The following is a 24369-nucleotide window of genomic DNA, read 5'->3' as shown; positions in this document are numbered from 1 at the left end:
ATATCCTTGTTATTAATTATAAATCCTTCAAAACTTTTGCAAAATACATATTTAGACGTTTCTACGCTGACTGACATCTTCATCACCATGCTACAGCATTAAGAGCGGAAATCGGTAATAAAAAGCAGAGAAAAAATTTAAACAAACATCGGAATTAAAACTGACTAAAAACAAATAAATTGCATAACTGAACAATAAAACTTCCTGCAAAACATTCTCGGAATGTTAGTTAGAGAAAAAAAACTTTTTTATCCCCTTTTCTTCCTGTTTTAAAGATTTTACTTTTTTCCTATACAAAGTGGTCCAACTGCGATAGTTCACTATTGCTATCACGTAAACTTTTAGAGGTGGAAGCACGGTTAAACGAGACGAAAGTTGCTAAATTTAATAGTAATGTAAATTTCGAAAAGTGTGTGCTGATTTCATTCGGTTTATTCAGGAAGAATTCAAATCTGTAAAAACGTATTTTTCAAAGAGAGGCAAAAAAGTTTTTCCCCTCTGAAAACCCCATCTTCAGACATTTTCATGAAAATATCAGTCGGAATTTCGACATGAGATTAAAAAATATACGTAAAATAGTACTTTGGAAATAAATTTGGGTGGTGCCAATAAAAACCAAACCTCTGAAAACTGAATTCTTGAGCGTGCACTTTTTCTTCTATGCTTGCTAAACTGAACTGTGCTATTAAGATATACTGATGACGGCTCCTACCAGTGTCGAAAAGTTGCAAAAGTTTTGAGAAATTTTGTGCCTCATTTCACAAAGGAGCAATCCTAACAGCCAATCCCAACATCATAAAGACAAAGATCATCGCAGTGTTTAAATGTAGCAGGTATTAAAGGTACATTACTGCGAAACTATTTCTGGTTCCATTATATCACAATATTGACTTATCAGGGAAGCTTTTAATTCGATTTTAAAAGGGTTTAATCTCTAGCGTATTCCATAGCATTTAGAGCGAAATTTGATACGAAAATCCGTGCTTTAACTAGGTTAAAGATGCGTATCAAATCATTTTAGAGGCGGGGCAATGTGTCTAAAAGAGTTGCTGAGCTTTTCAGGAATATCTCAAATATAAATCTGAACATCGGGTTTGGAATTATTGGAAAATTTTAATATAAAATCGTATTCCACAATAATGCGCATTTTTAATGGAGACATAAAAATCGTCTTTAGGACTGCCATTGTGAGGCGTCGATATTCGCTCGTATCTTAGATTTTATGGTCTATACAGCAAATATGGTACATGACATCAGACCAAATCTCCCTGAGGAATATATGTATGTATGTTGATTTCTCCGAGGATTTATTGGAAATTAGAATTGCGAACATAAAACGCGTGAGAACTTATTGGACAAATTATAATTATTATTTAACAGTTTTATGAGTTTTAATTTGGCTTGTCCAATTTACATTTTGAACTTCAAATTTGAATTTATTTGAAAATTTTATCGTGAGACAATCACTTGTCGCGCAGTTCGGAGCAATATGAAATGAGACATAAGGAGTAGTAAATTATTCTCTCAGATTCCCTGACTTAAAGAGAGCTAAATCAAAAAAACATTTTTATCTCTCTAAAGGAGGCCAAAAACCAAGAATAGCAAACCATCGATTTATACTCAAAAATTCGGGCGAAAAGTGCCACGAAAAAACTCGATTTTCCCCCACTTGTTTTGAGAATAAGGCCCAAACTGAGGAAAAAAACATACAATAAATCGCTTTCATATGCGGGAAATAATGTAAACTTAAATGACCGTGCCGGAAAATGACGAGATATGAAGACACCCTGTGACAAAACTATTTTTATTCTCTCTACAAACTGCTTTCTTATCCAATACTCTCCCTATTGACCATTAACTACCACAGACCTAATGTCCATTTCATGGTGGATCAATACGTCGCGGAGCAGAAGTTTGTATTGTTAAAGAAAAAGAACCCTTTGCGGGGTGATGTAATTTATTCATGATAACGACTTAAAAAAAGACCCTTTTTGATGGGTGGATTAACCACATTACCATCATTTTAAGTAGGTCAGCGCACCGAGTTCAAACAAAACCGAGCTGCAGTTGGGTTCCATCGGTCAAAAACCGGATTTGGACTTGGTAAAAATCACACTTGTTTGCAGTTTAGAACTATTGCATGTATGGGTGGGCACGTCGGATGTATAACTATGTAAATGGTACAAGAGTCGAGACCTACTTTATTACCATCAGATTTTGTTCAGCTTTTATTGGGTGAGAATCCCTAGTTTTGCAATTCTGGTTATTAAATAATGAGAATTTTAGGCATGTGTACTTGTGCTCAGGTTATCTAAGGAATTAGGTAAGTATTTACATTCCCTGATAATCCGATCCATACACGAGTAAGACAGAATTATTTAGGGCAATTTTTGACTGAAAAATATGGTTATAGAAAAAAATTCCCTCAGTCTCATTGCAGTATTAAGCTGGGAAAATTGCAGAGAAACATGCCTGAAAGCTCCCATCTGGACCAATTCCACTGCTATATAGCATTTCATGCCTCGGAGAGGACGGAGCCGTCCTCTCCGCCACCTCTTGGTGCCTTGCCCTCTCCTCAGCCAGCTTCCTTTCCAACTGCTCCACATCCACATGAACACCCTCACTGTGGACACCGGGCGACCCGGTGCCCGTCCACACCTTCTCATAAAATCTCACAGTTTCACGTAGTTTTCCACTCGAAGGGCTTTGTGGAGATTCGGGAGGCCGTTTCGGGCCCTCCCCGATATCTTTTTGGGGTGCACTCATGCTGTCATATCATTAAGAATAATCACGGGATGAATTTCGCCTTCGGCGCCGCATCTGTCAACAACTGCGATAGCACTGCGTGCCTCTCTTTCGTCGTTCGCGTACCGTTCGATACTGGAGAGTGACGCCAACGTGGAGAAAGGACGAGAAGTCGATGGGGAGCCTTGGAGGGATCATATCGACGCAGGATAATAGGTTTAGTCTGGCAGGATAACGCGACAAAGTGAGGTGTATAGAAGAGAAAAAAATACCGCCCTTTTTGGTTTTGAATCCGAGGAAAAATACAAAAAAAAGTATGTATCGTGTCGCTTCTTGGTAAAATAGTGAATGGAACTTCGTACAATCTATATTTCTCGGAAATCGTATGGTCGCTTAAAATGACAGCAGGTCGAAGAATTGAAAACAAATACTATAAAACAAATTCTAGACTGAAATTAAATTTTTAATTTGTTAGTATTAACTATTTGTAGTACGAATGTTTCTAACACGCATAAAATCTGTGTGGGAAAAGGGGAAGGACCAATGTAATTTTTATCTTTGTTTTTAAAGAAATAGAAAAAAAATCATTTCATAGAATGTTGTATCGTTTCTCGACAAAATGGAGACTGAATTCTAGTTTAACCAACTAAAAATGGCTCCAATTTCTTAAATAAAACATCTTACAGAAGGCTAATATCGAGACGGGACACTGCATTTATATGTACCTAGGTACAGGTTTAATCTGGTTGTCTGTGGAGAAATACTTCCTTTTTTGGTTTTATTATGGTAAAGACGCAGATGAATGAAAAAAAATTACGTTATGTCATATCCTGGCAAAATGGTGAATGATACATTATCCAGTTTATATCTTTGAAAAAGGAATGGTTTAAAAACGGTCAAGCAAAAACAAGTTGAATGCATTTTCAATAATGAAACCATGTGTGGGTTCTTCTAAAGGCGTGGTTGCTGCACCAAACTGGGTTATGTTGGCAGCCCGTGCAGCCGGACTAGGCAGTTGCTTTTTGCCTCGGAACCATTAATTTGATGCCAACTTGCTTGATGCTATTTGGCGGGTGCTAGGAGCACCATTTCGTTTTTATATTGTAATGGTAGAAAATGGTCGTTTCAAGGTGTAAGCGAATGGAAAAGGTGATGTATAGTGTACTTGGTAAATTGCTGATTATCTTGGAGCAACTAAGGGTTTAGAATGGAGGTTTACATTTCAAGCACACCTGTCCCTGCTTATATGTAGAAAATGAAGAAATGTAGTAATATTTGTAGGCATACGAATTTCCGACATTCTTGGCAACATCACATATAATTACTGTTAAATTTACACAAGAAACGAAATGCAAAAATTGCGCAATTAAATTAATATGATTAAACTCTGGGATTTTGTATGGAAGAAGTTTATCCTAATGTTTTAACAAATAGTAGAAATTGTGTTAAGTATACGTATGTATTAAATTTCGTAAGTTAAAATGGGTATTTTTTCAACAGGGCGTCAATATTTTATTGATCAAGTCTACTTATTTACATTATCAGGCAATATTTCTGTTAAATCTCAACAATCTAAGCACTATAGGAGAGATGAACGATCGTCAAATTATTGCATCGAATTTAAAAATAATCTTTTAAACCGTTGCCCTCTATAATTTACGTAAACGTTAACAGTGAACAGAATTATCGTATCAACATCGAATAAACGTTCAGAATTACTGTAATTAGTTTAATAATTATAACTCTGAACTGTAATTTTTGATATATATTTAATGGTAGAATTGGAAAAATGATGTCATAAACTGTTGCCGCGGATGAGTAAACCACCCGCGCAACAATGCGGACAAAAATGTCATCCGCTCCTTGTCAATTTGTCATTTTGTTAAAATTCTTATTTGAAATAGGAACTTTTCTGAAAAGGAGCAGAAGTTTGCTTTAACCTTAATCAGTTGTTTTAATAAAGAAAAAGAACCAGGCGACCCCTTTTACGTGTACCTGCAGCGCACGACGTAAGCATTATCCACCTATGATCTCACTTGCTTAAATATTTATACTTTGAATTGTTAGCTCAGGGCATTTTAGACTTTATTAGATAACATCTAGTATTAAATTATATACTTATTTTAGCGTATTAAAATAATATTAAAATAAGTTTTACAAAAAATTAGCTATTGGGTTTGGGGGATTCTCCATGAACTGCAGGAAATCTAGTATTTTTTGTTCTCAATTTTTAATGTTTTTAGTGCTAGAAAGTCGCTGATGCATTAGAAGCGTTCATATCAACGACAAATAAAATTGGATCACCGCGCGTTTTAAGTGATAATTTAAAATTTGATCAACTGCTTGAGAAATGAGTAAAAGTAGGCATTTTTCGTTTTAGAAATGTCATGCGTTCGAATCGTACAGCGAAATTGTATGAAGACCTCGTAATTCCTAATTAAATTTTTCGCTTCTGCTTAGTCTGCATAACTAATTCCTTCATGGTTTATAGTTCTGTTTCTGCGCAAAGACCAGAACGGGCATTTTCGTCTTTTATGGGGTTTAAAAGCCCACTAATACGGTCCTCGGATAGATACGAAATCTCGTATGAAGCTAAGTTGTTTTACAACTGAAAGAACTGGAATCGCTGGATGTAACGAAGGAATTCGAATTACTAATTCAGGTTTGAAAATTAAGGACTCGTTTTGATTAAAGTTTTATGGGGTTTTTGCTCCGTAGGTAACTTTCCGTCGGGTGAAATTGCACTTCGTTCCCGATTTTCAAAAATGTGATAAATGATTTATATGTGTGCTAAATTCGCGTTTGCCTTGGCTATAAATATCTAGTAAACAAAATCTTATGTCATAGTTCACTTGACCGCGAACTTGTTTAATGAGATACGTGTTAGCGATGTATCCACTGCTATCGCTTATACAGAGAGATTATTTAAAATTCATATCTAGCCAGCTGTGGGATTTTACACAAGGGAAATGGAAGGTAAAAAGTAGGTCGTAGCTTAATCATGTGCCGCCAGACAACTTAAAAATTAGTTTTTGATAAAGGAGCGGAGTGAGGTTATGTTACTTCATTTACTCTTAATTTTGAAGATTTCAATTAACCACTAAGGCTATTTTTCACCAACGCAAGTCTAATTGTTTGAAAAATTCACGATAATTGCTGAAAATGTTGTCCATTCACTTCAATTCACAAATTTACCTGACGCTTCACACTCTCGAAGACGTTGTCGCGAACTTCTGGGGTGACATTTGCACACTCTACCCTAATCCGTTATTTAAGATCTTCGATTGTTTGCTGGTTGTCTAAAAATGTCATTTTTAAAGTTGGGAACAGGAACTAATCCGGTGTCATAAGATCTGAGGACCAAGGTGGGTAGATGTGCCCTGTATCTGAACTTACCAAACGATTGACATAATATTCTCTTAGATAATCTAAGGTTATAAGAGCTGTTGCTCCATCACGTCGGAAATAATCCTGTTGTAATTCGTCAGGGCGTAGTTGATGAATTCGCCCAACACGTTTTGATAACGCTCGTCGAAGGAAATTGGTCCAATTAAACGTCTTCGAGAGACAGCAACCCAAACTCCAACTTATTGCGGATATAATGGAGATTCTTGAGATATGTGAGAATTATTTGCACTCCACATTCGCATATTTTGAGAGTTCACATGTTCCGACAAATGAAACCAGGCTTTGGCACTAAAGAATGATAAATCCAGAAGATTGTTATTCATTGTCTCATTGAACCAGGTGCAATAAGTTATCCTCGTTTCATAATCAAAAGGCTGAAGTTTTTGCAACACTCGCATTTTGTAGGGAAACAAATTTAGGTCCCTTTTAAGGATTTTGTGTCAGGTGCCATAAGATAAATCGATCTGCTGTGACGATCTCTTCAAGGAAGCATTCGGATTTTCATGCATTATCCGTTGTACATTTTCTGCAGTGTCCAGAGTTCGTTTTTTTGGTCTTCCGCTGCCTGAGTTTCTCTGAATGCCGCCGGTTTCACGGTATTTTACAACACACCTCGAGGTATTTGCGAAGTTTAGTTCATCTGTTGCAACTTCAAGGAATTTTCCACGAAATTCTCGAAAACAGGGTTGAACTCGTTCTCCATTAGTGTGAGGTCCATTACGAAAATAGGCTTCAATCGTAAACGTTTTCTGTTCGTCCGTGAACATCATTTTGCGGTAGGTACGGGAAACCGAATTTAAGCACAAACGACACTGGTCTTAAAAAAGACCGATTTTTATAAAACGGATAAAATTAATAAAATAACAGAAAAAGGAAGTCGAAAAAATGCAAAGGCCGAATGGTAAATAATCAAAATAATGATTGGCTAAATGTGTCCGGAAGAAGCGTTTCGGCATGAAAAATTAGCAAATGACGTAGTAGGTTGCCCAGGTAACCAAATTACACAAACGATAATCGACGTACGTTCTTTTGTTCAACAAACTTCACAGCCCACTAGATATGAAATTTAAATGATCTCTCTGTAGTTTTATGTTTATTGCAAGGATTTATGGTCAGCCCACTTGTCACGTTTTCAATTAGTTATTCGACGACCGAACAAAGCGACCACAAGGGCGAGTAAGTGACCACATTTAAGCATAAGTGAGTTCGACCACATTTAGGCATTTTAAAACTTAAATTCTAAAGCTCATTCCAAAGCTCGGAAAACATGGATTTGACCCCTTATCTCAAACTGCGTATTTTGCGTCTCGAACAATACAGCCTTATCGATTTTTTACGTTGAGGGTGATCTCACCAAGGGGAGCCCCATGAAATGGAAGGTTTTCATTGTATTGACCTACTGACCGAGCATTGCGATCGATACAAGTGGCCTGTGGTCAGCAACATAAATAATAGATTTGCAAACATTGAAACGGATACGAGAGTTTATTAACCGTTTACTCGCCATTGTGAAAACGAGTCGCCTTTGTAATGGCCATCTCGAGTGATAGCAGATTTAGAGAGAGGTCCGCATGATGGATTTAACCCCTATCACTTCCAGCCTAATTTTCTCTCAGGTCCAGGGTGACTTCTAGTTTCCTAAACGTATGTCGCTAGACTTTCCCATGGCAAATCTCGGGGCAGGCACCACCATAACCCCCTCCTCCTTCCTACTATCACTATTTCTACTCTCGCACAAGGCGAAGTCATTTTCATAAACCAATTTTACCTAATTTTCCGGTAATCTCTACTTCCCAAATTTCAGAATTTAAACCTTGAACTGAATACTATCAGATAGAAAAATGATGATCACAGACAGATAAAAAGCTATATATATAGAATCGCTTTCTGTGACGCATAAACTGATAGGTGCAAGTCTTAACACAATGTGAAATGAAAACAAACCGTAGATCACTATTTTTCATATCGTGGGGCCACTTGACTCGTTGCAGTTGGTACTCATGCATCCCAACTCTTCTAATTAGGCAGCCGAATTACGTAGTAGGTACCCTTGACATCCTTTGGCTCTTCCGTTACCGATTAAACTAATTAGCTTTTATATGATTAGATCAAAGGCGCAACTCATGTAACAATTTTTGATTGGATGTATTTAACTTGAAACGAATGTTTATTAAGCTTACAGAAACCTTTGCGTGTTTTCACATACGAAATTACGAAGGTAGAGAGAAAATAAGGGAAAGGCTAAACAGCCGTGAGAATAATCAATTAGGGAATAATAAGAAAGCTTTCAGGTATTTTTTAGGAAAAGTGGCAACGTCGCGGTATTCATTTGTTTCAGCTCTCCTAAAGAGCGCGATTGCATTCGGCTTACTGGATGTTAATAAAACTCGAATTAATGGCCATGTTGCCAAAAATTCAGAAATCCATTATTCATGTGGAGGTATTAAGTTTGTTCGAGAGACTGCGTGAATTTTATCATTGCTGTGCGTTAGTTTTTTCACAGAAATGATCATGTCAAAGAACTTAAAAAATAATAGACTTGATGGTGTCGATAGTGAATCGTTCAGGCTTTTTCAAAGTATCTTCGTTAACATTAGAGGAGATGAAATTGAGGGCTCCATGCACTTTGGCTATTTCTTGAGAGCCAGAAAACATCGCTGAAATTCAATATTTTAAAACACAGTAAAATTTTAAGAAATCTTTTGATGAATGATTTTTGCAAGCAAATGTACAGCAACGGTGGAGAAAACTGCGCTTTTTTTAAATAAAAAATAGGTAAGAGACGTGCTATTCATTAGTCAAACGTTAGAGTTTTATGAATGTCATCCCAGAGCTTCCTCTTTCAATGGTCTTGAGTGCATCTGAAAATTTCAGAATTTCAAAGTAGGAATTTACCTTAATTACATTTTGAGTAAGCATAAAGAAAACTACGCTCTTTATGATAAAATATCATGCCTTAGAAGGATCAGCAATAACTTAGAAGAAACGGCTACAAAAAATTTTCACAGAACTTCTCTCGGTTACGACACAATTTACCTTGAGAATTTGAAAGCATCCAAGCGGAAAAATTGTCTGAATAAAATGTACAACGGAAACAAATAAAACTGCGCTTTTTTCAAATAAAAGATACGCCAGGGACGCATCTTCCAATGAATAAAAGTTCCAGGTTTACGAACTTTATCTCAGAACTTCCTTTTGAAATCCTCTTCAATGCACCTGCACATTCGAGAATTCTGAAGAGGGAATTGACGTCAATAAGGCCTTCAGTAAACGCAGAGAAATCTACGTTTTTTGTAGATAAAACCCTCAAGGTCTACAGACCTCTGGAATTTTTTGGATCAGGATTACGCTGCCTGATCTTAAATGGCCAATCGACGTTTCAGACTCAAGGATTTGGCCCGAATGGTGAGGCTGGATTTGACTAATATTTTATACAGGATGTCCGGAAATAACGTCAAGATATTTTGGGTCGAGATTCTAGAGATTAAAATAACAAAGAAAGTTCTTATAAACATACCTCAAAAATTGCTTCTTAAAGAGGTTGAAACCCCTTGAAGTTGAAACTCTGAAGATGGGTTTTCCCCAATATTTTCGAAACGATTTACGCTAAAATCATGAAATTCGGTATATTTTAGTGAGTTGAAAGGAGAAAAATTTTCTGTGTTAATAATTTCAAATTTCAGTCAGGGACGTCACATACGCGGGATCTCCTACGTAAATGTTGCCCTAACTTTTTTGTATATGATATTTCTGAATTTTTTAAATCAAATTACTGAATCGCAAATACATTTAAGTTAAAAAAATCCTCTTATTTCATCTCGTTAGGATAGAGCGTTTTCCAGAAAAATGATTTTTTATAAACTGATGCACGATTACATCGACATCGAAATCTGTGAAGAAAAGAATTAAAGGGGCATTAAGATGAACAACATTTGTCGTGAATATGTGATAAATCCTCAATAATATTAGTGTTGTTATTGCTGGCTAATAAAAAAGATTTCTGTTACAAGGATGCCTAACAATGTTTATTAAGATGCATTTCCATATCCATGTAATAGTACATTGGTTTATAGGAACTCATTTTTCTGGAAAACAGTTTATCCTAACAAGATGAAATACGGGGATTTTTTACATAAAAATATTTGCGATTCAGTAATTTGACTTCAAAATTTGATCACAAACAAAAAAGTTGGGATACCATTTACGTGGGAGACCTGTGGACCCTGGATGTGACGCCCCTGGCGAAAATCTGCAATTGTTAAGCCAAAAAAAGTTTTCACCGACTTATCGAAATATGCCAAATTTCGTGATTTATAAACCGTTTCGAAAATATTGGGAAAAATCCATCTTCAGAGTTCTAACTTCGAGGGGTTCCCACCTCTTTAAGAAGCGATTTTTGGGGTATGTTTATAAGAACTTTTTTTATTACTTTAACCTCTAGAATTACCTCCGAAAAGATTTCCACGTTATTTCCGTTTATAATTTCCACAGCATTTTTTGTCTCTGTAAATCGCCATAATAGGAGTGCCTCGAAGGACGAATTTCCATCCCATCCCTGGATTAGCGCTGGAATATTTGGGCTTTAGTGGAATTCCAAATATAAATACATACAGCGATAGAATCAGAGTGAAACCGGAAGAGTTGCGTCATTCCTCGCGTGTTCGCGTCTATTTTCGTGATGACAATCGCATGTTGGATGAAATAATTCGAAAAGCCGGAGTTTCTGTGGTTCCACTGTCAGACTTCGATATTTTTATGAAACGCATTGCATTACGGAAACAGACCACGATATCTCCCCCAAAAAGGACATTCATGTGCAAAAATTCGGCCATTAAAATCTCCGACACATCCAAAATCGAATCCGCCCTATCTCGTCCATAAAATAACGCGACACCCTGAATCCGGTACCATTTATACCTGCGACTATGTTGAAACGTTCCCGCAGATAAAGATTCCGAGATAAGCGGCTTATTGTTGTTTAAATTAATTTAAAAGATAAGATAAAATTATCCATACGTACGCGACAAAATTTTACATCAATTCTGTAGCTTTTGTGTTTCAACTAACACTAAAGTAAGCAATGTCTAGAAGTACCGACGACCTGCATGACTTGGAAATATTCAAAGATGCTTTCAGTGAGGAAAACCTGGAGGTGAGTAAACCAGTCGTTTATTCCCTCGTGAAACAAAAAGCGCTTTAGCTGCACATCACCACAATACAAAACCTGGATCTGCTAGCTAAAAAGTTGGGCCCGAGCGCCACTAGGGAGGAACTACTAGAACTCGTCAAGAAACACTACGTGGAGCTCCACGATGAGGCCCTTCTTCACCTGGCAGACCAACTAAGGAAGTTCGTCCCTTTAGTAGGAGGTTTGCAACATTCAGAAATAATCTTCCAACTCCTGGGAAAGCTCTGCGTGACTGGCGAGACCATCGTGAGAGAGAAAGCGATAGAAACGATAGTTTGTATCCTCGAAACTTTGGACCTTGCCCAAGTTGAGAACTTCCTGTTGCCAGTCGTAAACGACTTGATCAAGAATGACTGGTTCACCAGTAAATGTTCTGCAGTGGATCTCTTTCCAGTAAGGGTCTCAAAGGTACCAAGAAATAGCTTGAGTCAAGCTTGGATTTCTTCTAGTATCTCTATCCCAAACTCAGCGAGGCGAAGAGGTCGGAGTTAAGGAACAACTTCAAGACGTTGATCCAGGATGATTCTCCCATGGTGAGGAGGGAGGCTGCAAGTGTGTGCGTTGGATTTGTGGGGGTGATGGAGGAGGAATTTTTGGTGAGCGAGTTTGTGCCCATTTTCCAGGACATCGCTCAGGATCCCATGGTATGCATTAGGCAGAGAATTGTTCGATTCATTATTGGTTCATTGTTTAGAAGAAAAAATTAATAATTATTTCCTTATCTTGACAATCCTTAGTTAGTCAGGTTATTATGTTTTTAATTCGTTATCTTGAAGCAAAACATGACCACAAATTAACCATGTTTGACCGTTGAGTAAGGACTCGTAACTATAAAGTTTAATTAAGTTGGAAATGGGGAGCTATAAAATGTCCATAGCTATGGAGATAGAGGGTCTCAGGTTAAATAATGTGACGCTTAACATGTATAGGAAGTAGATAACAAAATGGAATTAGAGGTCCTCTGAATTGTACCCAAAATTATTTTTCCAGGAAAAAGATAAAACTTGTGATTAATTACTTTTCAAGTTTTATCAAGATCCTCTGATAAATAAATTTCAGATCTCCAAGAACATGATCGAATTGACTAAAACATTAGGTGTTCCTTCTCTTCTACCCCCCCTTCCCTCCTCTGCCCCTTCAGCTACCCCATGTGAAGCTTACGGCATCTCTCCCTAAAAATTTCACCTGCTTTGTAACTACCAAGATTTCAGTTTTCCCGCCCTAAATCCACCACCCATCACGTACAATAGCCAAACTGATTAACGAATCAATTCTGAAGTTCATCGAACTCATTCCCTGTCCAGACATTCAATGACTGGTTGAATTGCATCTCCATAAAACTGAATAAGAGGCGAGAACAGCAAAAATATTACATAAAACTACACCTAAAAATATTAATAAAAATATTACACTGTTGACTAGTTAAAATAACTCCGATGCTACCTCGTCAGAGGTGTCGGAAATATTGGCATAGTTTAACTCAAGACAAATTGCAGTTTTCACAATACAAAACGAGCACATTTTCAATTTTAGGATTCAGTCCGAGTGGGCACCATTGACATAGCTCTGGCATTATTCAAACGAGTCAAAAAGGAGTCACTACAAGAGTGCATCTTCAAGACTGTCGAAGACACCAGTGGTAAGCCGCACCCTCAAATAGGACTAACAAGGGCATCCATTTCAATTTTGTTCCATTCTCTTCCAGACGACGTCTCCTGGAAGATTCGGCAGCGCTTAGCGAGCAGCATAGCTCTAATTCAACAGCAAGTCCTCCATGGAAAGTATCGAGGCAAGATTGTGGCTCTCTTACAGAAACTCACTCAAGATTCTGACCCTGAGGTGCGAATGTTGGTGGCCTTAAATCTCTTCAACTACTGCGAGCACTTGAAAGAATCTTACGCGACCTACGGAGAGAAAAACTTTGAGGCTGTATTTGAGCAGAGCATTATGGTCGCTATCCAGAAACTGGCAGTTGATGAGAGCGAAAATGTGCGATTGGCCTTGTGTTCGAACATCCTCCCTTTGCGTTCCCTTCTAAGCGAAGAATGCTTCAAAAAGAACATCGTTTCGTTTTTGTTGGAGACCCTAATCAATGAGGAGTCGATAGCTATCCAGGCGAAATTCCTTTTTGGTTTGAGCAGTTTGTCAGACAAAGTTGATCTTACAGATTCTCTGGATGAGATAAAGAACTCTATTAGAGCAGTCATAGTGCGCTCTCACACCAATTGGAGGGCCCGCAGGAGCGTTGTCGCGACCTTTGTTGATGTTGCAAAATTCTGCAGTTCTGACTACTTTTCCACCCATTTCAAAGCGTACTACGCTACTCTCCTGGGGGATAGCATATTCGCTATCAGAAGAACTGCAGCTACGATATTGCCTGTAATCTCTAAGCATTATGGCATAAAATGGTCATCGGAGCACTTAGTACCATTCTTCACCACTTTCACGAGAGATACGAGGTATTTGTACCGATTTGTATCCCTGTTCGGAATCAGTGAAATGGTGCGGCCATATCTCTGTCCAGAGCCTGGAACTTTTCTCGGCGATTGGAAGAGGTTTTTTGAACGAGGTTTTTTGAATGAAGAAATTGACAAAAGAGCTCTGCTGGCGTTCGCGAAAATCGTCAAGACCAGCCACTTAATCCAGAAAGAGCTGAGAGAGGAAAAATATGTTTCAATGTTGAGTTTAAAAGACGAGCTGAGTTATGTCTCCCATTTAGACGCGGATATTTACTTGGAGCAAGATTTCACCAACATGAGCTTAAAGTACAAAAACCTGAACCTCTACTCAGTGGAGGATGCAGAATTGAACGGTACCAACTGGCCATATTTGCATGGACTTTTGAATTTAATTTACAACAAATTCCTACCGATTTTGGACACCCTCAACAAGGACCCCATAGAGAACATTCAAATTAGGGCAATTTGCACCTTGGCCGAAATCTCCGAATTCATCACTAAACTGAATCAAGAGGAGTCGGAGGAGTGGGTCCAAAAGGCCTTGAAACTACTAACAAACGAGGAAATTTCCGTGATCATAGAAGAAATTCACAACGGGTTTAAAACGGCCATTTTCCAGGAGAAAGATCTGGCAGAACCGTTGGACACGGACCTCATAGAAGCCGAGGATGAGCCAGATTTGACCAAGACGATATTTGTGGAAAGTTCGACTTCCGCAGTTCTCAGTGAAAACACGAAATATACATCGCTGGTTAAGGAAGTCATGGAAATTTTCAATGAGAAGTTTGAAAAGTCAGCGGAAAAAAATCTAGATATAGGAGAAGTACCGGAAGAAACCAGCAATAAACGACAAACTGAATCGCTGAGTGAAGTGCCGCAGTAAAACTAATCTTAAGATAAAACTGAAACTTATTCACTGGAGAAATGATCAATTGATTAACCAGAGCTAACCGGTAGACTGGGAATACGTTTCCAAACATTGCGGTTGTTAACCCAAATAAAAAGACTTGGCATGAAACCTTGTGGTTAAATTTAGATTTCTGATTTTGAAAATGGTTTTAACGCAAATCGCGGTATTTCTGAAAGAAATACATCTGTCTGCGTGGCTTGAGGCAAGTAAAGAAATATTCGAGAGTTTATTTGGGGAAATCCCCAATTACAATTTCAAAGACTTTCGCGGAGATGTCCTTCATGGGATTCCGGATCGGTGCATCAGCTAGCCGTTTTCTCATTTCCTTTTCCTCCCTTCTGTGTTCCTCCTCCAATGAAAAAAACAGGATTTGCCATCGTGATATAATTTCTTCAGTTTCTTCACTTTCGCTGCCCCGAACTCATCCGCAACTCGGCTCGGACCCGACGAGCTCAATCTCAATAACACTCGAAAAATCGACAATCCAATTAACGTAATATAATTTACGAGTGGGATTTTCGGGTATTATTAGCTATTATGTTCCTAAATTCGTTGTGACAACCCACAATATGTAATAACATTCGCTAAATATAACGATGACCATAGGCCAGCGACTTCAGACTATAGCAACGAACTTATTTAATTGTGTTATGGCTCGTTTAATTCAGAATTAAAGTAATTAGACGGTGCGTCTGCTAAAACTTGGATTTATCTAGCTATTATTTGATAATTCAAAGAATTAACCGAAAATCATCGGATTTTCAGCTTTTGGACTGTTTTAGTCACGGCACGATCTCTTATGGTGGAGGCGTAGCCGCAACGGCACGAGCGACCGCTATTATAGTACCTAAGACGCCCTGCGTCTTCGACCATCAGTATCTGTCGCACTTACCTTGCAGTTGATAAATAGTCGCCTGATACTCTGCCAGTTTTTCGTCGATATAATCCTGAGATTGGTTGGCGATGATTTCAGCAGTGGATGGTCCAGAATCCTCCTCATCGTCGACTTCGTAGTTACGAGGAAGGGGAGGAGGAGTCATGGGCATCCCCACGTATTCGTAGTCGAGATTGGGGGGCCCGATGTCGGCGTAGGTAACTGGAGAGTAAGTTCTGGAAGAGTAGGGGTGGACCCCTTGGAAGTAGGGGTCTGGAGAGGGGCAGCGGTTTGGCGCTGGAGAAGGCTGAAAAAGAAAAACCCGCTTCAGTATTTCCATTCACACCTTTATGCCTTAACCACTAATCCTTGACAACATCAAAAAATCTCAATTATGTTGAAGTTTACAATAGCTCTGTTAACTTGCAATATCTTTTTGGTGGGTGAGTTAATTCGCCCTACGAATTCCTTCATAGATTGCTAACAGTAGATATCAGGGGGCCTTCAAAAACTAGAATCAGCTGTTCCCAAAGATCTCAACGTTGTGTTATTCTTCGCCTACATAGACCCCTGCTGTACCTCTCCACAAAAAACACTGTGAAACTCCTGCATCTACATGAAGCCGCCAGAGTTAAGGTATTCAAATAAGGTCATATCAGGCGTTGGGAAACACAGCGCAATTATCCAGACTGGGCTGGGTCGGAGTGGGTCGACTGCGCATTGAGCATTGTGGATCTATTATGGCTTTAAGAAGCAACTTTAGGGACGTAAAGTGCGCACTCAGACATAAGAATTATGTGTTGTGGTTTACTATGATGTTAACGCTGACTGAAGCATAGTGGGCCATTAATCACATGAAATTCTAGAGCTTAGAGGAAGTCGCTTATTACACTCCCAAAGAGATATTTTTCGAGCCACAGGAATCCAAAGAAGCTCAATGGGCAAAGAGGCGGCCCACTGGTACGCCGGAACATACGTCAGTGGCGTAGTTTTCCTATGAGGTTTTTTCGGGAATTTCATTTTCATTTGCTAATAATTTCTGAAGCGTGACTGCGAAAGAGAAACCGCGCATGTCAAAAAACAGCAAAAATCTGGATCTGCGTTTTGCAAAGAACTCCTCAAGGACAGTTTAATGTCGCTTATTCACTACTGCGATACTGTTAGGAAAATGAAAACTGGTAAAACTACATTGTACCTCGCAAACTAAGTCTATCAAGTATTCTTATAGCAGTAGCCTCAGTGCCCAGCCAAGAAATAATCAACAACATTGAAGACTTGAACAACAATCAATCATCTGAAAAAAAAGGTGAAAAGTGTGAGGGCATGCCGCTGGAGGAGGACGATAAGAAGTACATTAGCCCTACAGGGAAAACTTTCATCACTGGTGATAAGCACACTGAAGTGTTCCAAATTAGAGCGAGAAGAAGCTTAACTAGTGAAAAAAAGCCTGAAGAAGTTCCAGTTATTAAACGCAAATTTAAACCTGCAGCCTGGGACGTACTTAACGTGATGAAGCTTGTCCAGTATTCATTTCTAGGAGGCATCTGGGATGACGGTAGCAACCAACTCATATTTCAAACCCCCTTCACCAACACCTCAAACCCTCTCCTCAGGCTTTCAACCCCATGTAACAGGCGACCAACCAAGCCTCATAGATGTCCGTGAGCTGAGAAAACAGAGACAAGATCCAGAGCTTTTCGACATGGTAAAAACCACCCTGAATTCACTTTTGAATCGCCCAGAAAAACCCTTTCTTATGACCATTTTCGGAGGGCATCTGCATTCAATAGCTGAGCCTCATAGCCCTATAGTACAGAGTATCAAGTATGTGATGGAGAACACTGAATCTAAGAAGACCTTGATCGTTGTTACTGGTTAGCTTTTGTAAGAGGGCAGATTCTATTTAAATCAAGAAATACAGAGAAAACCATGCTGTAACGTGAATACGTAAATGTTTCATTGCCGAGATACAGGGTGTTAAAGGTTTAAGATAGATTTCAAATTTGTCTTCACATTTCTTAGACTTTATCAAGGGTTTAGAACGTACCCAGAACCCGAAAATTGAACTAAATATCTGATAATCTCTTAATAATGTAGAGAAAAGCACAATGTTCATTTTCAGATATTAATACCCTGTACCTCGCTGACGACGCAATTATTGTTCATAGATTTTTTAATGTAAAATCTGACCTAGAAATCTCTGAACGTTTTACAACATCCTGTATGTTATTAACAGGATCTTATGCAGGAGATGCTGAGCAGACAAAGAGTGCAAAAGGGAAGAAGGATTCTTGTACCATTCCTGTATATGCCAAAGGTACTTGTGAAAGAGTAAAAATGCTGAAATACATGCGAATTCAAATTAATCTTATTCCTAAGAATTCCCCAAATATGTCTAATTTGGCCCTAGGGCGTATTTGACATAAAGGAACATTTCCAGACCAAAGTAAAACTGAAACTAAAAAAAGACAGATTTGCAAAAATCCTCTTGAAAACGATATTTTAATCTCCAAACCAAAATACCCTGAATAGCTAACTTGAGAACAACCCTCGTATATCCCGAATAATGCTGGAATGTTAGTGTCTGCAGCTCAAATAGAGGGCGCTAATACCGTACAGTGGAAGGAAATCTTACTTTCGCAGGAAAAAAACAGTGTTTTTTTTTCTTTGAAAGATTCTTTCGCCTGTGAGCCCCTGAAATTAACGTTTTTGTCCATATCAAATGTCTCTGGGACTCAGATGAAATTTTAATTCTGAATGCGTTTAGTAATAAGATGAAAAAGGCATATTATAAATGCTGTAGCCATATATGTCATTGAGTTACTATGGTTTTGTACAGAGATAGTTTTTCAGGTCCTAATTACAACATCCTGGCAGAATGTAAGCTCCTATACGACATTCCTCTAATCATACGGAAAATCCTGGAAGTACACTCTGCTTCAGGCAAGTTCCAGATTATATTTATTCCCCATCAACAATAACACCCCTGTATTTATTTTGCTTTCAGAGTTTTAGATTTCAAATTACTTTTCCGAGCATATAGCTGCGTCTCAGCATAACCCTTTTGACATCATATCTCATTATACATACAGCACTATGATGCAAATATACCGCGTTGCCTGTTTATTAATAAGCACAAACTTGATCACTTTTATCACTACAGGTACTTACCGGATGCATAGGAAGTCTGAATGGTTTAGGCCCAGGGGAGAGAGAGGTAAAGGATTTAGGGACAGGAGATGGTGAAGGGACTCCGGGGGGTGGCATTGGCCATCTCGGTCTTGGACAAACAGGCATCCGACCTGCGAACATGTTGACGCTAGGGCTGGTCAGGCGCGGGGGAGGCGACGGCGCGTAGGGGGATGACGGCCGAAAGGGGAGCGGCGACCAGGCGCCCCTCGGGGGGGCGCGCCCACCCTGGCCGCTTTGCATTTTCGGTTTTGGACGTTTGGTTTAAACGCGACAAAGTTCCATCGGTTCTGAAAATAAATAGAATAATATATGTACCTGAAATATATGGGAAAGTATATGCTCAATCATCGCTCAAATTAGATCTATCAGCGAGATATTCCTTTTAGCTTTAGCTCAATGAAATTTTGATTTATAGTGCATCATTATCGCCTTTTGATCTCTGTCTCGCGACGCGCCTTGGGAACCTCCTGGCGATTTTTTTAAAGACAATACGATCAGACCCGACCTACTTATTATTTCCATAATCTAGAGGGTTACCCGGTCCATCATCGTCAACGTAAAAATAGCGCTCTCGTGACGCGCGATTATTTGATCGAAATTTTCTCGTCAGTGGCATATCTCCCGAAATAAACTGAATCTTGCTTTATAAAAAGGTGTTACAAACCAGAAGCTCGATGTAAAAAAAACCGTTTATTATAAGCGACCGGTATTTACAAAGGGAATGGTTCAAAAACATGTTTCTCTCAGTTATTGGTGCCTATAGAGTTGGTATAGTGGCATAAACTTCTTGACATAATGGCGGAAATAAATATTTTCTTCAGACTTTCAGGAATTTTTCCATAAAACGAAATAAAATACCGAAAACATCCAACGATTTTAAATGGTAAAAAAATCGTTTATACGTGGTACTATACCTAATCGTACCTATATTTATTTACTTCATACTACTCAGTATAAGGAAATCGAGAAAAGTGAAATGGCCTTTAACATAAACAATTTCCCTAAGATAAACACTCGATTATTCGGTATTTAGTAGGAACTCGAAAAAATAAAATAAACTCCAGTCAACATTCTTTGTAATAACCGTAATTCCTGAAATCGGTCGTAACAACACAAAGTTTGATTTAATCCAGAATACAGTTTTATTTTAAGAGAAAAAAACCTTATGCTGCCTACGGCTTGTGATGCTTACCTGCCCACCTCTAAAATAAATTTATAAATTTAGCTAAGATTTTTTTAATCTATCGTGTTAATCGCTTCCTCAGATTCTTACATGTAGCAAAAAAAATACGATGGAAAAACCGAGAAAATAAAATTTTCCTGAACACGCGCGTTTTCAAACGCACAAAATGAATATACACACTAAATTAATATTCTAGAAATATCGAGCTTTTTGAATAAAATCTCTATTCTCAGCATTTTCCCGTCTGTTACAACTCCTATAGCAGTGGCAATTCTTGCAGCATCAACCCTTTATTTAGCTACCATATATAGATCCCCGGTGATCCTTTTGACTTCACCATCACCCATTAAGCCTTATCATAGGATCGAATGTGATATCTAACATCGAAAACCTTCACCACAAGTAGTCGAGAACCGAACACACAAAAACCCCGGAATATGTCTTACCGGAAAGTGATGGCGGCGTGGTTCAGCACGGATGGAGTACCGAATAGGTAACACTTAAAACTGCAAAATCCAGACAGTCATGACCCGAGCCCACGTAGTAGCTACCCCTTCCCACGGGAATAATTCTTAAATTTAGATTTTGGCACCCGAGACGCCTCGCGTCTCGACGCTAAACGATTCGTACTAAAGCGGCACGATTCCATTACTCCGAGTCACTGGAAAACTAATTTTGGACGATTTTTCATCTGGATTTGGAGAATCCAGAAGAAGAATTTTGTCTGCAAGATGGAGAGCTACATGCGCTAGCCATATACCTGCCACCATACACTGTACTTAGGTACCATGTACGTATCTGGGTAAGTATACGTACAAGAGTCTACAATATTTCATTTTTATAGTATTATGTTGCCCGTTTTATTGATTGAACTGAGTAATCAACATAATACCAACTTGAGATAGGGTAACAAGTAAACGGACGCAAACAACATTATTAAAACAGGTACTAAATCTCAAGAATATCTAAGGTCAGGTATCAGTCACAGTTTGCTTCATCGCTATAAGCATAGTGCATAACATCCCTAATTTTTGGAATTATAGAAGTGTATGCAACAGTCATCATATCTTCAAATATCATTCAGTTTCCAGCTCTCTATCTGTACCTAGTTACTTATGGGCACAGCGATTCTACGAGCAGCCACACAAGGACAGCTTTACAAGAAGGATCCATGCAATTTTTTAAGTCTTTTTGCCTCATTTTGTCATCGTTCCTTGTTATTTCTCTAACTGAGAATTTGCATCTTCGGCTAAGAAATTCCAGTTCAACTGCATCAATTATTATTTGAGGAACGACCCTCGTATTTTGCGAATAATGCTTCAATTTTAATGCGTCCGCGCTCCGATAGATGGAGCTAGCCGCACACAGTGGCAGCAAATCTCACTTCCGCAGGAAAAAAAAGAGTGAATTTCGGATATTTTATCAGAATCATGCTAAACTTCGGTATTGTTAAGAAAACATGAAAACTTCTGAACCTTGTTACGAACATTTTTATTTCTTAAAGAATTTATAATTTGAAATAATATCGAAAGATTTGATATTAAAATTTAAAGCACAAGGAAAGTGAATCCTATTTACGCAGGACAAAACGACGTGGTTTTGGGGGAAAAATACGTTTAAAATTAGGTTCAATTGGAATGCTGGGACGTCTTTCTCTATTTCTATTCACAACTGGTTATAGAAAATTTTTGAACCTTTTTCCCTGATTAAAATATGGAAAATAAGGTGAAAAAAAAACAAACTTACTTCTTAATTTTTTAATGGTTCGTCTAGAAGATGAAGAAGCATTACTTGACAAACAAAATTAATTTATATTAAAAAGACGTTTGTCTTGAAGACAAAAATGTGCATATGTCACCAATCAAACCTACTGTATATCTCTTGATTACCAAGAGGATTTAACTCTAAGCTATATAAAAAATGACACTAATAACAGACACTTAATAAAAATACAATTTAAGTCTATATAACAATACAATTACACCTAGAGAAATTACAGTTGATACACAATTTCTAAAGAAGTTTCATGCTACATTCCCTTGTGAACAATTACGTGACTATACAAAACACTAAAATAAACCTTGGTTCAGAATCAATTGCAATGTTTCTATGATAACATTACATACAGTATGCTCCAAATTCGTGTCTACCCATGGGATAATGGAAATTATTAAAACTACAACAAAAGTTACATGGAGAAAGTCTCGCAAGAATTTGTACTAACTTTAGATAGTTTAAAATTTTAAATTCACCATTTGGCTTTTCTGCTCTTTGGCATTTTTGCCTATCACGTTTCATTTTTGACTTAAAAAATTGTTTAAAATGGCCATCGGCAACTGGAATATATGAATCTAACCTTCGGAGCTAATTTTTTATTATTTGCAAACAGGACCCCAAATCCCAAACAAACCACATTCTCATTTCATAAACAATAAATGAAATCAATACTTTCCCCATTTAGCTTTGTTATAGCTTTAATATTTTTCAACATTACAGAAACAAATCTGGGACACTGTATACAAGTGAATTATGACTAAAAAATTTTCGGTTTTAGTTGCTTCCACAAATTACTAAACAAAAAATGATATAAAAAAACAATTAATATTTATAAATGAACACAATACATGTAAAAAGTTATTGAATAGATTTGATTTAAGTGAGAAAGAGTTTAAGTTTGGAATTTTTAGCATGTATGTCAAAGAAGGTACACTGAATGTAAAATAATAAACATCAAAAATGGAAATTTGCAAGTAAGTCTCCTTTGCAGTTATTCCACTGATTGCAGGTAGACAAAGAATGTAATTGAGCATAGTCAGAACATAAGACAAATGATTCAGGAAATTATGCAAAAAATTAATTTGATCAGAAATGTGAGTCCAGCCAACATATATTTACTTAATAACCATGCTCGATTTTATTGTCTATCTGTCCGTTTTAATCAACTGCAGCCACTGGATGAGTAGCAAAGCAGATTTGCTTGCAAATTTCTACTTTGTAATTTTATTACTCCCTATTCATTGTCACCTACTTCTGCATAAATGTTAAAAATTCAAAACTTAAATGTAAATGGTAAAATGTTTCTTAACAATCACAGAGGACTAAAAAATTTCTGAATGACAAACACTTTGCAACAGTGTTAGGCAACAACTATTGTAACTGGGTCATACAATACAGGTTACTTCTTGTCTTTAGATGGGGAACTGGACTTGGTCTCTGTCTTATTTTCCTTACCTGTATCAGGTGCCACATCACCCCAATCGGAAAGGTCGTACTTTGACAAATCTCCATCGTCATCCTCCTCTTCTTCCTCTTCCTCCTCCTCCTCTTCATCCCTCACCTTTTTACCCACAACAACATCTTCTTTATCATCTTCTTTGCTACTATTGCTAGTTACCGAACTGCCAGTTCTCCTCTTCTTCCGCCGCCCAAATTCATCGTATTCATCATCAGAATCAGGCCTCTCTTTGTACTCCACAACTCCCCGATCATTGTAACCTCCCCCAAAGCCTGTTCTTTCTTCCACCTCTCCGAATTTGGGTGCATTGCAAACGTTGCATTGCTGACGCCGAGCCCAATTAACGTTCCCGCATTTGTTGCACTGCCAGTCATCAGCACTAAACAAACCTCTGCTTTTTTCAGCAGCAGCTTTTCCTATTTCAGTTCCCAGCTTGCGTTTGCTGGCAGTGCTTGGGGCTTTGCCCTTTTGGCAGCGGTTGCAAGATGATCTCCTGGCGAAGTTGAGATTGCCGCATTCTTCACAGGTCCAGTCTTCGCCCATGGATTTGATTGAGGATTGTTCTTCGGCCATGGTGCTGTGGAAAAAATGTAAAGTAAGGTAAGGTTAAAATGTTACTCAGATGATTGAACTCGTAGTTTTGAGGTATTGTGGTGCTGGTGGTGTGGAGAATGTCGGAATGTCAGGGGGTATTGTTTTGTAGCTAGGTGGTTGATGAGTGCACAAAATAACTGATACTTCCTTTAGGGGCGCTTTTATACCTTTACTAACCCAATGGGGACACGTATTTTAACACACAAACTTTAAATAAACAGAAAACTACGCAATAAAATCTTAAAATTAGACAGAATAGGCTAAAATTCGGCAAAAAGCAACCAACAAACGAACAAACACTCAACAAATTTGTGGCTTTGTGGAAATAAAAGTAAGGATGGCGTCGATTAATCAAAGTTTTTAAAACATTAGAGATGAGAGATATTTTGTAACCAGTGACTCCAGTCCAATAAAATGCCAATTAAACAAAAAAGTACTTTTTGCAACAATCCATAAGGCACACCCGACGAAATCACTCTTACTACTTTGAGTTATCACCTCCCCGCACTTCTTTGTACAACAATTCAAGGACCTTTCTAACTAAAAGTTTAAATCACGATTTACCTTCTAGATAAACGGAA

The 24369-nt window shown here is 38.1% G+C and overlaps 4 protein-coding genes across 8 annotated transcripts in view; 2 read left to right on the top strand and 2 right to left on the bottom strand.

Moving 5' to 3' along the window:
• Nucleotides 1–20464, bottom strand: part of Msp300 (Muscle-specific protein 300 kDa) — a 116559-nt gene extending 96095 nt beyond the window's left edge. For 2 of the 4 annotated variants that reach the window (XM_066396856.1, XM_066396857.1), the window contains exons 1-3: nucleotides 20406–20464; nucleotides 18756–19063; nucleotides 15603–15891 (exon numbers count right to left, since the gene is read on the bottom strand). In XM_066396856.1, the coding sequence (XP_066252953.1) occupies nucleotides 15603–15891; nucleotides 18756–19016 (550 nt within the window). In that variant the 5' untranslated portion in view covers nucleotides 19017–19063; nucleotides 20406–20464. Of the gene's footprint in view, nucleotides 1–15602; nucleotides 15892–18755; nucleotides 19064–20405 lie in introns of those variants that run through there. The other 2 variants (XM_066396852.1, XM_066396850.1) reach the window with 1 other exon arrangement.
• Nucleotides 11184–14971, top strand: LOC136413506 (serine/threonine-protein phosphatase PP2A 65 kDa regulatory subunit-like). The gene is made up of 5 exons (XM_066397098.1): nucleotides 11184–11305; nucleotides 11354–11734; nucleotides 11791–11985; nucleotides 12875–12980; nucleotides 13047–14971. The coding sequence occupies exons 1-5, from the start codon at nucleotides 11234–11236 to the stop codon at nucleotides 14681–14683; spliced, it is 2391 nt and encodes a 796-aa protein (XP_066253195.1). The 5' UTR covers nucleotides 11184–11233; the 3' UTR covers nucleotides 14684–14971.
• LOC136413477 (uncharacterized) lies at nucleotides 16522–18565 on the top strand. The gene is made up of 6 exons (XM_066397060.1): nucleotides 16522–16560; nucleotides 16630–16762; nucleotides 16813–17139; nucleotides 17198–17458; nucleotides 17707–17901; nucleotides 18438–18565. Exons 1-6 carry the CDS (start codon nucleotides 16522–16524, stop codon nucleotides 18563–18565), a joined length of 1083 nt encoding a protein of 360 aa, XP_066253157.1.
• A 1237-nt stretch (nucleotides 20465–21701) lies between the features above and the next one.
• On the bottom strand, nucleotides 21702–24121 carry LOC136413462 (zinc finger Ran-binding domain-containing protein 2). Of its 2 annotated transcripts, none has more exons than XM_066397036.1 (2): nucleotides 23956–24121; nucleotides 21702–23771 (listed from the first exon to the last, which is right to left on the bottom strand). In XM_066397036.1, exon 2 carries the CDS (start codon nucleotides 23765–23767, stop codon nucleotides 23135–23137), a length of 633 nt encoding a protein of 210 aa, XP_066253133.1. In that variant the 5' UTR covers nucleotides 23768–23771; nucleotides 23956–24121; the 3' UTR covers nucleotides 21702–23134. The 2 variants fall into 2 exon arrangements, with proteins under 2 accessions (XP_066253133.1, XP_066253134.1); XM_066397037.1 differs by having other exon boundaries at nucleotides 23966–24121.
• Between the last annotated feature and the right edge of the window lie 248 nt (nucleotides 24122–24369).

Source organism: Euwallacea similis, chromosome 14 (assembly GCF_039881205.1).
Source record: "Euwallacea similis isolate ESF13 chromosome 14, ESF131.1, whole genome shotgun sequence".
Classification (NCBI taxonomy): domain Eukaryota; kingdom Metazoa; phylum Arthropoda; class Insecta; order Coleoptera; family Curculionidae; genus Euwallacea; species Euwallacea similis.
Note: the sequence above shows the minus strand (reverse complement) of the source record. Positions and strands in the feature narration are given on the sequence as shown.

Bases quoted from the DNA above. Each gene is read 5' to 3' on its own strand.
- LOC136413506 (XM_066397098.1), top strand. From the start codon at position 11,234: ATGTCTAGAAGTACCGACGACCTGCATGACTTGGAAATATTCAAAGAT. The intron at 11,306-11,353 runs GTGAGTAAACCA...AAAGCGCTTTAG, and splicing joins TCAGTGAGGAAAACCTGGAG to CTGCACATCACCACAATACA. The intron at 11,735-11,790 runs GTAAGGGTCTCA...GATTTCTTCTAG, and splicing joins CTGCAGTGGATCTCTTTCCA to TATCTCTATCCCAAACTCAG.
- LOC136413462 (XM_066397036.1), bottom strand. From the start codon at position 23,767: ATGGCCGAAGAACAATCCTCAATCAAATCCATGGGCGAAGACTGGACC.
- LOC136413477 (XM_066397060.1), top strand. From the start codon at position 16,522: ATGGGCAAAGAGGCGGCCCACTGGTACGCCGGAACATAC. The intron at 16,561-16,629 runs GTCAGTGGCGTA...TAATTTCTGAAG, and splicing joins ACTGGTACGCCGGAACATAC to CGTGACTGCGAAAGAGAAAC. The intron at 16,763-16,812 runs GTAAAACTACAT...GTATTCTTATAG, and splicing joins TGTTAGGAAAATGAAAACTG to CAGTAGCCTCAGTGCCCAGC.